The sequence below is a fragment of the Lytechinus variegatus genome, chromosome 7, assembly GCF_018143015.1.
Source record: "Lytechinus variegatus isolate NC3 chromosome 7, Lvar_3.0, whole genome shotgun sequence".
NCBI classification, from domain to species: Eukaryota; Metazoa; Echinodermata; class Echinoidea; order Temnopleuroida; family Toxopneustidae; genus Lytechinus; species Lytechinus variegatus.
Window position 1 is genome coordinate 19,504,177 of NC_054746.1, and position 13,490 is coordinate 19,517,666.

General features: G+C 36.2%; 1 protein-coding gene across 2 annotated transcripts in view; it reads right to left on the reverse strand.

Annotated features, from left to right (window-relative positions):
* Nucleotides 1–13,490, reverse strand: part of LOC121418670 (ubiquitin carboxyl-terminal hydrolase 34-like) — an 87,491-nt gene that overhangs the window by 28,836 nt on the left and 45,165 nt on the right. Inside the window, exons 28-40 of one of the 2 annotated variants that reach the window (XM_041612654.1) lie at nucleotides 12,922–13,050; nucleotides 12,090–12,317; nucleotides 11,450–11,515; nucleotides 10,787–10,861; nucleotides 10,136–10,222; nucleotides 8,991–9,212; nucleotides 7,967–8,075; nucleotides 5,303–5,427; nucleotides 4,450–4,590; nucleotides 2,579–2,781; nucleotides 1,908–2,028; nucleotides 1,127–1,310; nucleotides 290–453 (exon numbers count right to left, since the gene is read on the reverse strand). In XM_041612654.1, coding sequence (XP_041468588.1) covers nucleotides 290–453; nucleotides 1,127–1,310; nucleotides 1,908–2,028; nucleotides 2,579–2,781; nucleotides 4,450–4,590; nucleotides 5,303–5,427; nucleotides 7,967–8,075; nucleotides 8,991–9,212; nucleotides 10,136–10,222; nucleotides 10,787–10,861; nucleotides 11,450–11,515; nucleotides 12,090–12,317; nucleotides 12,922–13,050 — 1,854 coding nt within the window. The remainder of the gene's footprint in view (nucleotides 1–289; nucleotides 454–1,126; nucleotides 1,311–1,907; nucleotides 2,029–2,578; nucleotides 2,782–4,449; nucleotides 4,591–5,302; nucleotides 5,428–7,966; nucleotides 8,076–8,990; nucleotides 9,213–10,135; nucleotides 10,223–10,786; nucleotides 10,862–11,449; nucleotides 11,516–12,089; nucleotides 12,318–12,921; nucleotides 13,051–13,490) is intronic. The other variant, XM_041612652.1, reaches the window with a different exon arrangement.

Genomic DNA, 13,490 nt, shown 5'->3' on the forward strand with positions numbered 1-13,490 from the left:
AAGAATTTATTAAGATCCCTGTTTTATGGGGTTGACTTTACAAAATAGAAATACAAGGCTTAGAGGTGGAGCTACAGTACTGTGTGTAGAAACATGATATTTCCTAAAGACTCACTAGTTTTTGTCCTCTTGAACCCCCTACACAAACTGTTCAACCAGTAAAAATATCCCCAGTGAAAACCCTGCACGCAAAGCTAATATCCTAAATGTTAAATAAAATGTCATAAAGGAGATATCAAATGTCAAAAAGGAGAAATCAGATGTCTTAAGGAGAAACCTATTGTCATACCTTCGCTTGCAGGATGGGAGCTCTAGCCTCAGGCATCATGAAGAGTTGTTGCATACATGAAGCCATGTAGCAGGTTGCACCAAGGTTTGTCAGACCAACGTAACCACATGATGATCGACTGTCATCCTGGGGCCAGTATTCCCATGGATAGGGTGGATGGGTGTCTGAGAATAACAGATACAAAAATAGAAAAGGTTTAGTCTTTTATTCTTTTACTAAGTCTTTCTATTACAGGTGCCTTCATCAGAAATATTTTAAAGTCAGAACCTGCTTTTATGACTAAATTTACAGAAGGACCATTTGTCTATCAAGACTACAAATTTGAATAACAGAGCTGCCAACCTAAAAAGGAACATTTCAGTATTTTGAAGCTGAAAATCAGTATTTCGGTGAGGAAATCAGTATTTTCAAAAAATACCATAGGACCACACATACAACTGAATCTTTAAAAATCAGTATTTTACATGAAACTATCAGTATTCTTCTCACTTTTCAGTACTAAATACTGAAAATCGGTAGCTTTTGGTATCTTTCTTTGTAGTCTTTATAGACAGACTGTATTTCTGTTTCTGTTTGTGGTAACTCCCGTAGGAACTCGGCAGGACAGCATTTTGCTGGTAAACGCCAAGCTGGTATATAACCAATTACCTATGAAACATTTTTCGTCTAGGTTAATCAGTCATAGTGGCTGACCTTATAGACGACAGATATCACTCTCGGCCTTTTTATTTCACTCTTTTACAAAAATGTTATATTCAACAATTCATAATACCTCATGAAACAACATAGTATAAACAGGAATATGACTTCCAAAACAGCAAACAATTTTACACTCACTTGGCGCATGCTGCTGGAACATTAGCTTGTGAAGAAGGGTGTAGTTTGCCTGGCATTCTCTAGCCAGCTCTAGAAGGAGATCAAATCCTGCCAGGCGACTGGTTCTTGACTTGCACTTGGGTAGGTTCTGGTGTCCGGGGGTCGGCAGTGAGAACAGGCAGTCAAAGACAGTCTCTACAAACTTCTGCACAAGGATGTAAGTGAAGAAATGGTTGAAGGAGATACAAAAATTTACATTACACACTTTAAGAACAAAATAAGCCAAGGAAAGGACAAATCATTGAATTCTTCTAAATTTCAGGGAAGTGTCCGGTTTGTCCAAAATATATAGTATTGCTATTGGTTTTTACTGTTTTTTTTCAATATATCAAAATGCTTTATAAATGCGAGTAATCATATCATAGTAATAATGAAGACTTTTATGTGTGATAACAAAAGGTGGAAAAGTCTTTATAATGTGGTGCAGTTCAGGCAAAGGGAGTGTCTTTTAAAATATATTTTAAATAATAGTAATAACATGGCATTTGTAAGGTGCTGATTATCTACTTGTCTATTCATTGTACACTATATATTACCCTGGCTTTAGCTACAACTGCTTAATAGCGCTTGGTGCATTCAAGGAATCAATCCTGCCAGGTACCCATTAACCTCAGCACAATGTGGATCAATTTCTTGCTGAAGGAAATTATGTCATGGCTGGGATTGGATCCCCGCACCCTCTGTACCAAAGTCGAGACCACAGACCACAACACTCCACAGAAAGATCAGAATAATGCCTCACCTGTCCACCTTCACTGAACTTGAATGGTGGATTGTGTTTAACAGCTGCTGTACATAGTTTGATTAAACCAGCTAGAGCTAAATCCTCTACAGTGCTATGACGACCTTCCAGGATGGGACGGCTGCAGGGAAGAGGACAGAATTAAGCTTGATATTCGTAAATGGGTAATTGTGTTAACAATATCAATTTTTGAACAAACCTATCTTTGCTATTAATAAATCTAGAATCTTCTACCAAAGACAAGAAATGTTGATTATGAGATCTACATGTATTATGGGAAGAAAATGAGACAATATAACTTGACCTACTCACACAATTTTTGAATTTGTAGCATTGTAAACTACAAGAATTTCAATAAAAGTTAATTGCTGCAGGACTTGTACTGTCATACAATTATACACACATAGTATCAGTTTTCCTATTTATATATCAGTTTGCTCTCTGATACACTATTTCAGGACAACAGGCCCTCTTAAAGATCTTTGTATGGAAAATGTTCATAATCACTGGAATTATTAATTTAAAAACATCAAGGTTCTTCAATCTTTAAATCATTCTTGCAACAATTTCTTTCATAAGCCATGAAATTCTCGTATAGCACATTTTAGGACCACAAGCTCTCTCAAAAGCTCGCTCTTTGATAGAGTCATGAAATCCTCCTGATATCTTACCTTTCAATCTTCTGGGAGAGGAGTGTAGTGAAGGAGTCTAACTCAGCATTGACCTTCTCAGGGTCAATCCTGCCTGCTCCAACCCCAACCCCGCTGGCATGAGGGCTGTCTCCCTGCCAATGGAGGTTGTCCATCAACAGACACAAGAGCCAGAAGTAGTCACGGCAGCTGGGGATACTGTCATCGCAACTCTTGTCGCTTCCCTACAAATTTGAATAAGATGAAAGGAATATTGCAACTGATTGTATACAAATTATTTTCATGAGTTCATATTTTTTTCACAAATTACTGTGTTGACATACTAGCCAACTTTAGAAAAAAAAGAGGAATCCATTTTTCATGCAGAGTAACGAGCGTGTGACATTTTGCGCGGGAAGGGTGTGGGGATACCCCCCTACCATGGTTAGAAATTTTTGGAATTTTAGAATGTGAAATGGGGAGTTTTCCTTCACTTATGAAGTGCCTTTTACCTGTCCACAAAGAAGAAAAATATCTTAATTTTGTCCCAAAGTAATGAAATATGAAACAGGATAATCAACAGGATTCATTTCATGAAATTGTACCGTATTTTTTTACTTCAAAAACATGTATTTCCATTACAATAATGGCTGAATATTTCTCAGAATACTCCTTCTTGTATTTCTAAATAATTTGGGGTTTGCTAATTTTGACTTTATTTCACAGACTAACAGTCTAAATGCAATACACATGAACTTAGAAGTTAAATAATGCAATTGCAAATGCACCGGTACGGTACTCGCTAACCCAGGGAGCTCCGACCCGCGAAGCGGACTCCCTGGGCTAGGTACCGGTACTCACTCACTGTCACTGCCCACTGCACTCGTGCACTGTCTGTATAACAATCGGAATCACAGTCGCAACTCACATTCACAATCCAAATGATGGATTGGCGACGGTATCCAGTTTCCACACACTAAATTTGTAATTTTGGCTTTAAAATTCCACTAAAACTATATCTTATGGATCTTACGTTTGCACACGTATTATGCACTTGCAGTGCAGTAACCCAGGGCCTAGGAGCTCCGGCACGGGCCAAAGCTCCCTGGGTTAGCAGCGAGAGATACTCGCTACTTTGCAGCATGCATTGTATTTGCACGTGTTGTTGCTCTAGCTGTGTTTGCACGCGCTTCTGCAATGTGCGCGCCATGTGAGATAGGCAAAGTGGAAAACTAAGTATAAGAGTGTGTTCAGTTAGTGGAAAAATAATGCTATTTTGAATATCGCGATATCCAGGTGTCCGCAAGCTTCAGATTGGTCTAACCTTCACTCCAGCCATTTTTCAATATTATCAATGTAAAAATTAATGAAAATCTGAATTTTTGGGGTTCATATTCGTAATGCGGAATTGGCAATAAAAAATCGGGATGATTCTGCCAAAATCAGAATGGTTGGCAAGTATGTATGTTGACCATACTACATATTCCCCATACTGCACCCAGCTTATTTGACTTCATGTGCCAATTTAGCAGTGTCTAACTGTTCATTTGGTGCACTCGCATCACTTTGTAAAGGGAAAGGTTTTTATGAATAAAACCAAAGGTAAAGGTAATCAATGGTAAAATCCTCCTCTTGGTAAATCAAGGTTGCTCCAGACTGAAAAACCTTTAGCCCACTCACTATTGAGAGAGTTGGGGATCAATTTACAAAGTAAATTCTAATTTAAAAAATAAGGCATTTCACAAAATTGAACCTCTTACATTTACTTTTGTGATAGCATTTGTGTCTGTTGTCTAGTTCTTATGTAGTTTGTAACGCTCTGATAGGTCCATGAATTTGGCAGTGCATGAAGTGAATGAGAAATGGAGAATATTGGTGGTCGAATATGCAAATTTTATGTCCAACAATAATACCTTCTTTGGTTGTAGGTTGAGTGCTGTATCTAATGAAGTGAAGAGACTTCTGAGTAGAGACCACAAGAAATGTTGACTGGACGGGTCGAGACCTTCACACAGTCTGAACAGACCATCACACACCTCTCGTCTGATGTAGATCTAAAGAATGGATTAAAGATATTAAAGGTTGAAGAAATATGTGTTTGGGTATTTGGAAGGTTAACTTTACAAAGTGAAAAATGATAGAGTAGGTTGATCAGCTGTCTCGCGAAGCGGTTGAAACTGTAAGAGAGTTCACAACGTTTCGTTGGCTGCTGCTCAACTTTGTCAAGTGATGGAGACTTCGGTGCGAGGGTGAAGGTTATAGCGAAAAATGATATATTCACATTCTCCAAAAGCACAATTCATAACTGCATATATGTTGTTATTAACTATAATTCTTTTGAAACTTTACTTTACTATTTACTAATGAATCAATATTAAAGGTAATATTACAATAAGTATATTGATATATTACGAATCCTGGGGGATGTTTCACAAAGATTTAAGCATGACTTAAGTCGCACTTAAATGCCGACGCGTACATGATATGCAACGCGCGATCTTATTGATAGATACGCATTAGTGCGCGTCCTCATGACACGATCTGACAAATGCGGTCAAGCCTTTCATACCGTACGCAACTCGGTATTTAAGTGCGACGCTAAGTCATACTTAAATCTTTGTGAAACACCCCCTGGTGTTGAATTGAATTTAAAAAATCTAGTGAATGAACACTAACAGTCATAACTGATGCACATATTGCTTCTTATTATAACCACTCTCTCTCATTTATATCTTACAAATCACCTATAATCTCAACATGACCCACCTCATTGGTCTGTAGCGTTAGCCTTCGTAACCACTGGTCAAGCTTTTCATACTGACCGATAGCCATCTTTACTTCTGGGTCTGTGGATGCCCATGACACCAACAGCTTCATTGCATAATGTACAACTAATGAAAAGAAGAAAAAAACGAACCACAGAAATTGATTATAATCACTGCTCAGGGCTTAATTCAATCCGCAGTAATCAACGGAAATGGCTGTGGATGTTTCATTGGCCTCTATAGCCATCTCATTGGCCTCTGAGATTTAAGCCCTCTTTCATATTTTCAATTTGTGCTGTTGTTTTATAGACAGTTACCCTATTGAAAAAACCTTGCCATAAAAATAATGAAATATAAGGCCAGACTACTGTTGCTTTTTGATACTGCTTAAATCTGTGTATTGGATTCTTTCATACAATTTGCATCAAAATTGTTATCTAAAAGGCCATTAGTACTTGTGTTACTTTTCAGCAAGACCTCGGGCCCATTGCACAAAGTTTAGTGATTGATTATACAGTGTATATATATGCTTGATTACACATAATGAATAATGTAAACAAGCAGAAATATTAGCTCTGTGTTCAAGCGCCAAGCTTCGTATTACAGGACCCAGATTTTCTATCATTCATACTCAATAGAAAAACAAGGAAGAAGCTTTTTGTCTAACTTCAACAAACAAAATAAAAAGATGGAAAGATTGAAAGATCGACAGATGTACATCATATATAAGGATGAGGCAACATATCAGAATGGAATTAACAAGTACCCTCTGTATCATTATTTTGCAGATTACACGAAGGCATTCCTTTGTAGCACATTACAAATGAAACATACACCAGAAGATGTAGGCTCCTTAAATTGGCAAATAGTATTGATATATAACAAAAATTATATTTCATGCCAAACCTACAAGCTTATAAAAGCAGACACTGCATGAATGTAGCATACAAAGGTAGATATCTATAGATTGGATAGATCTACAGAGTATACCAAACATTTGATATGCTTTTATCTTGCATGGAAATCCCCCTCCCTTGGCCACTGATATGACCAAGCAAGGTCTACAGGCATGCTTAGTAACATCTCATAAGTCAAATTCTTACACATTATGTGAAAAAAAGAAGGGTGGTGGGCTAAGGCTAAATTTCTGAGATGCACACACAAAACAATTTTGATGGGTCATTCGCATTACTATTATGTCCATGTTTCATGAATCAGACATCATCCATTCAATCCTGATCTTTATTCTGATTAATGATTGTGAAGCTTAGCGTGTAGTTTTACCAAGCAGACACCATGCTTTGTATTATGTGTTTTCTCTAACTTTTTCCCTTTTTTTTTGTTTTTTGTTTTATTATATTGTAACTATTGTTTTAAATCTATTTTAAATCATTGTAACAATCACTTGTAAATTTGTAATTTTGTTGATTCAATAAAACATATAATTAAAAAAAAAAAATTTGATGTCTTGTATACTGTCACATAGAAAATAGAAATAAAATCAAGTTATCAATTAAAATCACTATGCCACATATGACCATCAACTCATATAATGTAAATTCAGGAACTTTAATGCAAAAAGATGCTTTTTGCTTACACCCAGTAATTAACTAACAATATTTAAAAGGCAGAAGAAAATCAAATCCAGTTGACCGTGAATATGAGAGGGAACTTGCAACTACTTGGGTCTCATTTCATAAAGACAAAAGCAAATTTTCTATAACAAATTTACTATCAGCCAATCAAATTGAATGATACCATAATGTGATTCCATGAGGTCAGTGGCGGACCGTGACCCGGAGGAGACAAAGCATGGGGGGGGCCACAGCATTGTTCACAGACAATGCAGTGCCCCCCCCCCAATGCTTTGTCTCCTTCGGGTCACGGTCCGCTACTGCATGAGGTAACATGAAGAACATAACAAACAAAAACTAATTCTTTCAGTCAATTAGAGGCGAGGTATACGGTACTTTAACTATAGTTGGCATTAAATAATCGTCTATTTGCTTTATGAGATGCTCCCCTATACAGTGCTTCCCAGAAAAAAACAAAACCGAGATTTAGTGATGATTTATCATAACTTAATCATAAATAAAATAGACAAATGACATACCAATGGAAAGCTAAGGATCTCCTCTTTCATCTGGTATTACTTAGATTGTTCCTCATTTATGCATGAGTGAGCAAAAAAATTTGAAGGATGCCAAAAACTCATTTGGCGGGGGTATCTGAATTTCAAAAAGAAAACCTTATGTTTCAAAAGTTCAATATCTGCTCTTTTCTTTGATACCTTAATCACAGAAAATGGTCAAGAAATTAAAAAGTTATGTGCCCTCGAAACAATGCTTGTATTTCCAGAATTTCATTAAATAAACATGTTTTCACCGGTTTCCCACTGAAGTTATCGCACGGTAACAAAAGACTTAATGTATGGCTGATCGTCAACAAAATGGAGTGTCGAATGAGTTTGAAAGCTAGGCTGTAAAACCTCTTCATTTTATGAAATTATTGAAATTCAAGCCTTATTTCAAATAACCAGAACTTTGTTATTTCTTAACCATTTTTTGTAACTGAGGTATTTGTGATAAAGTTATGATAAATCATCGATAAATCTCGGTTTTGTTTTTTGTGGGACGCACTGTATATTGATTTCATTAATACTTACCCCAGTAGCCTGCCTGTACAAGAGTGGAGTCCCCAGGAGAAGCAGCCTTGTATAATACACCCATTAACCTCTCTAACACACCAGGTTGGGCTAGTAGTTCTTGCATTTTCTGATTACAAAGAACAAAAGAAACTAAAACATTTGAATTGGCATGACACTTCCACTAAATATTTAACAACCTTCAATATCATAAAATATGTTATTTAGACAAATTACAGAACAAAGTGTCACCAAGATATAATATATTGCTAATGCTACTGATGATGAAGATGCAGATATTGCATATCAACAGAGTGTACAGGGTAGAGACATGTTAAAAAGCCAGTGGGCATGAGATTTAAGCCCTAGGCAGAGAACTCTGACTGCGTATAATGGCAGGCTGTGATGCAGGTGTGAGAAACAGATTTCGGGGAGCCGAGAAAGAGTTCGGAAAAGGCATGAGACTTGACTTGTCAGAAATAGACATGGGGCCCAAACATTACCTATGCTTGGCTCACTAATTTGATGATAAAAGCATTAACATAATTTCCCCCCTTCTTACCAATTTACATGAAGATATGGAAAATTATGTATTAAGAAGCATTACAATTCAAATGTAACTCATACAGCAGATAAGCTTTGCCCTATCCAACAAAAGATTTCCAATACACTAAAATCAAACTCAAATTCTGATTGATCTCAAAGTCCCATCAATGACAATTTGAGAGTGATTTGAATCTACCACAACTCTTTGTGAGAAATAGGGTAAAATACTCTGATCTTTTTTCTACCCCAATTTAGATCAATATCAACTTGAGTTTGACTAGAAGATATCTTAACTCTTAGAAGATCAGGGGGCCGTTTCATAAAGCTGCTCGTAATTAAAATCGACTTTACAAACGACTGTAAGAACTTTTCTTTATGCGATAAACCATTCCCAATGAATATACTATTTACCACAAGAAAGGATCACCAGTCGTTCTTAAAGTCGCTCTTAACTTATGAACAGCTTTATGAAACACCTGCCAGGTCTTGTTAAACTTACAGCAGAGAACCTGACAGTGAGTCTACCAGAGTCTGTACTATCCTTCCTTTGTCTAGCCGCTGTCCTAGCCCTCTTCCTTGGCACCTCCTCACTGGATGATGAGGACGATGACGGTGGTTCATCAAAGACTTCATCCAGGTCACTACTGGGTTCATTCAATGCTTCCTCCGATGCAAACTCATTGATGAGCTTCAGGACCGAAGCTAGGCATTCCTGTTCCCACTATTATGATGAAAAGACAAAGTCAAATTTTCTAACAAAGGCAAAAAATTTTTTTTCTAGAATCTTTCATATAAATAAAATAGTAAATTTTTCTTCATTTGGTAGCTTACTTGTTATGAAAATGCCAACACGATTTAATAAAGAGTAAAATATTGAAGTGATGTCAATAATTTCAGAAATATTGCATTGTTCGGAATCTTACTTATCGTGGAACTGCATAATTATAAAAATAATACTTTCGTGTATAGCACTTGATTTGTTGGATCATCTCTAAGAGCTTTACAAATAAATGATCAACCCATCATACACTCCTTTAAAAGCAACGGGAAAATAAAACCACTAAATACAAGTTAGTGAGAATATCTAAAATCACTTCAAATATATAGATATAAGGCCTTTCTATCAGAAAATGATAAGCTCAAAGCAATAAATAGATAATAAAACATAAATGAAATATATTATTGCCTGAATGCAAATAAGTGCAAATTACTTAGACACTACATTCCTTTAGTTTACACTATTATCATTAATAACAAGGTTACTGTACCATGAGATGACAGGACTCATGATTTATCATAAATCCTGTGATATACATCCCATGTGATATTAATGTTGCATGTAAATCCCCCTCCCTTGGCCACTGATATGACCAAGCAAGGTCTACAGGCATGCTCATCAAATCATTACATTAAAAAATCAAACACATCCATTAGGCCTCCAATTTTGATATTTTCATGGCAAGGTGTCTATAGGACACATTCCTTTATTATGGTACAAATGGAGAAAACTACAAAGAGCACAACGTTTTTCAAAGTCAATGACAGATGCACTGAACTTTCATAATTTCCAAACACATAGGAAAAAGTATAGCTTATTTTCCGTGCGTATGTACACATCTACACAATCAAGAACTTTGAACTTACAAAATTCCACTGGGTGTCATCCCGGGTCTCCAGACAGGCTGACATAAAGATACCAAATAGATGCTTCAGACCTCCACAACTGATAAACTAGGTAGGGAAGACAAAACAATATATCATTATAAGGCATTTACAGCAGGGAAAATCATATGTTCACTGGCCTATTGCAGAAAGATTTTCAATCACACACAAGTTGATCATTTTGGACTTGTGATTTTCTGAGACACACCGTGCCCCCTGAACATGGGCTGTTTTGCTACGTCTTTCATGACAAATGGCACTTCGTATTGAACTCTAAAGCAATCTAAGGGGACTCTTTTGCAACAAACTGTAGGACTGTTTCACATAATTTGGAGGAAAATCACTGATATCCCCCATATTTCCTTTTGCCCGGTGTTTTTCCTTAGATCACTGAAAGGTCTCATGATTGGCGGGATGACATGACCAAACAGTTTCATGACATGGTCCTTGCAAGGGTTGTCATATGTATTGCCAATTCATCACAATATGAAATATACAAATTCTGTTTGTAATTGCAGTTTTACATAAATAAAAATGCATTGTAGTTAAATCATTAATTCAACTAAAGCAGCTTCATAAGGCACCATAGGCTCCTTGGATTACAAATAAATCTGCCCAAATTATTCCTCTTACCATCGTACTCCAAGGTCTTTGTGTGAGGGCATCAACATCACTTTCCATGTCATATACATGGGTGTCACTTTTACTCTGGAAATGATATCAAAACATGAGATTAAAATCAACTGACCACTATTTGTAATGTTTAAGAGTTTATGAAAGCAGGTGAGTGAGTCAGTACACACCTCCATCAATAACATAACCCAGACATGGAAAAGCTCTTCTGTCAAAATTAAATTAAAGCCTTTAACATTAATATTTTCAAATTTAATTTTATATCTAATGTTTATTCATTTATTCATTGATTGATTTATTAATTCACTAATTATCTATGTATTTATTTGCTTGTTTATTCATTTATTTATTTGTTATCTATTTATTTATTAATTATCTATTCATTTATTCATTATTTTGTTTTTGGGTGGTGACATTGAATATGGCTGACAGAATGAAATTGGTTTAATAGTTAAAACAACAGAATGATAATTTTTTCTTGATCATTTGAACAAAAAAAATGGAAAGCACTACAAGTGAAATTCAAATTTCCTCTTGATTACAAATCTGCTTCTTGCAAAAAAAGGTAGAACCAATTGACAACAAATTCATTTCTTTCATTACTCCCCATAAAACTCCAATAGATTACAAAGAAAAAGGGTCTTTAAAATAACTTTTCCTGACCTTTTTTACCTTCATTGCTGCCATATCTGCCATGCTGGAGGAGTGCTCACTGGATCCTAAAGAAGCCTAATGAAATAAGAAATACAAACAAGATTAGGGAATGAATGTCATCAAGAGTAACAGGACATCCTCTCCTGTGGATAGGAGCACATTCCCTCAGAGGAAAGCTCCCCTGTTGCAGAAATAGCCGCAAGCAAAGGCAACTTCAGAAAGAAGGGCTATGTTGATATTCAATGAATCAAAACCATCATTTTCTATGTTTTTTGTTTTGTTGAGTTTAAATGCAATGATCTGCCCTAGATGGAAAGTCCTTCCACAGGATATCTTACTTCAGGTACATTTACTATATGCTTCTCTACAAGTTTTACAATAAGACATTTTTTCTTTACCATTAACGATACGAAAATAGATAAATTCTGAGTCACTGCTGAAATTCTTGCAGACATAAAAGAGTGTAGAAATGACCAGGTTTGTAGGTGAAAGGTGTATATTCATATAGTTCAGGTAAAAAAAATCTCTCTTTCCTGAATAGGTGATGACTTAGAAATTACTTTCTATATTGGCCAATATTATCATGAATGATGATATGGAATTAAAAAAAAAAAAAGAATGTCTATCATAAAAATAAAAGAAAACCTACAACAGATTTGCTACGCTGTTTCTTGCTAGGTTGCCCGAGAGCCTCGATGATTTGAAGGGAATAGAGAAGCTTGTGGGGCTTGTTCTCGGTCAGCAGTTTGCCCCAGTCTACTGGTGCAAGGTCACCTCCAGAGGGCGTACCATTCATATCCTCCTCGTCATCTTTATTCTGTGATGACTGAGATGCCTTGGTCTTGCTGACCTCTGCTTTTGCTTTGCTGGGGTTGAGCTAAGATGAAATAAAAAGATTTATACTCTTTTTTGTGTTTCTGGCTTATCGTAAGGGCCTCATCTCACTTGCAGTAAGAGGAGCATTTCATGAAACAAATAGTCAGTGATTTTCACTATTGTTATAAGCTACCAAAATCCCTTCATCTGATTGGCTCAGAGCGAATATGCCATTGACACTCACTATTCATTTAATGAAACACTCCCCAGTATAAAGGATTTTAATTGAGGAAAGTTTGATGCTTGTTTGGTACATCTATAGCTATCATGCTTGACTTGAGATTTTCCCGGCTCAAGCTGTGGGGGGAGGGGCCTGTGCATTCCCTACTTTAAAATTTATTTACTGTATTTTCTCCCACTTAAAAAAATTAACTTAGTGCAAGGGTCTAAAGACTTACAACTATTGTAACTTTGGCATTCCAAGGAAACCTCGATTGTGATTGGCTGCTAAACCCTGTTATTATAATGGTAATCTCTTTATGAAACAGGCCCCTAAAAATTTTCAGTGGCTTTTGAAGAATTATCATTACTTGATTTCTAAAATGTCATGTGATCAAAATTCAGCTAAGATTACAAGAGAAGGGTATACAAGAATATTCCCGCACCTTGATAGCAGGTAACGTCTTGAAGCCATTGAGTACATCAGGGCTGGTAGGTAAGAGCATTAGAAGATCCCAAACGTTCCTTGACAGCATCTGGGCTCGGCTCTCAAGGTCTCTTTCGGACTCTTCCTCCTGAACAGGAGTGTGAAGAAAGATTGACAGAATCATAAAAAACTTTCAACCAAGGCATAATTTCAGATGTTCGATAAATAACCATGTTTAAAGTTATGGGGGAGGGGGCTAATCGAAATATTTCATATCTCATATAATAAAGCACAAAATATATAGTGTTGACTGTGAGATGCAATCGGTTCCCTCATTTATTGTATATGAAAGCAAAATTTTCAAATGTCATAAGTTTCTAAGTTTACATCCGATTTTGATGAAATATAAATTTTCCATTGATTAATTTTTTCGTTTCTTTTTTTCATTCACATCAACTGGATGTTGGAGTAGACTAGGTCATTAACCTAAAGCTCTCAGAAACTGGATGATCATGCTATAACATTAATTTCCATAGACCCTTGCCCACACATATGCAACCTCAGTCTTCAACCGGTTAATATACTTTA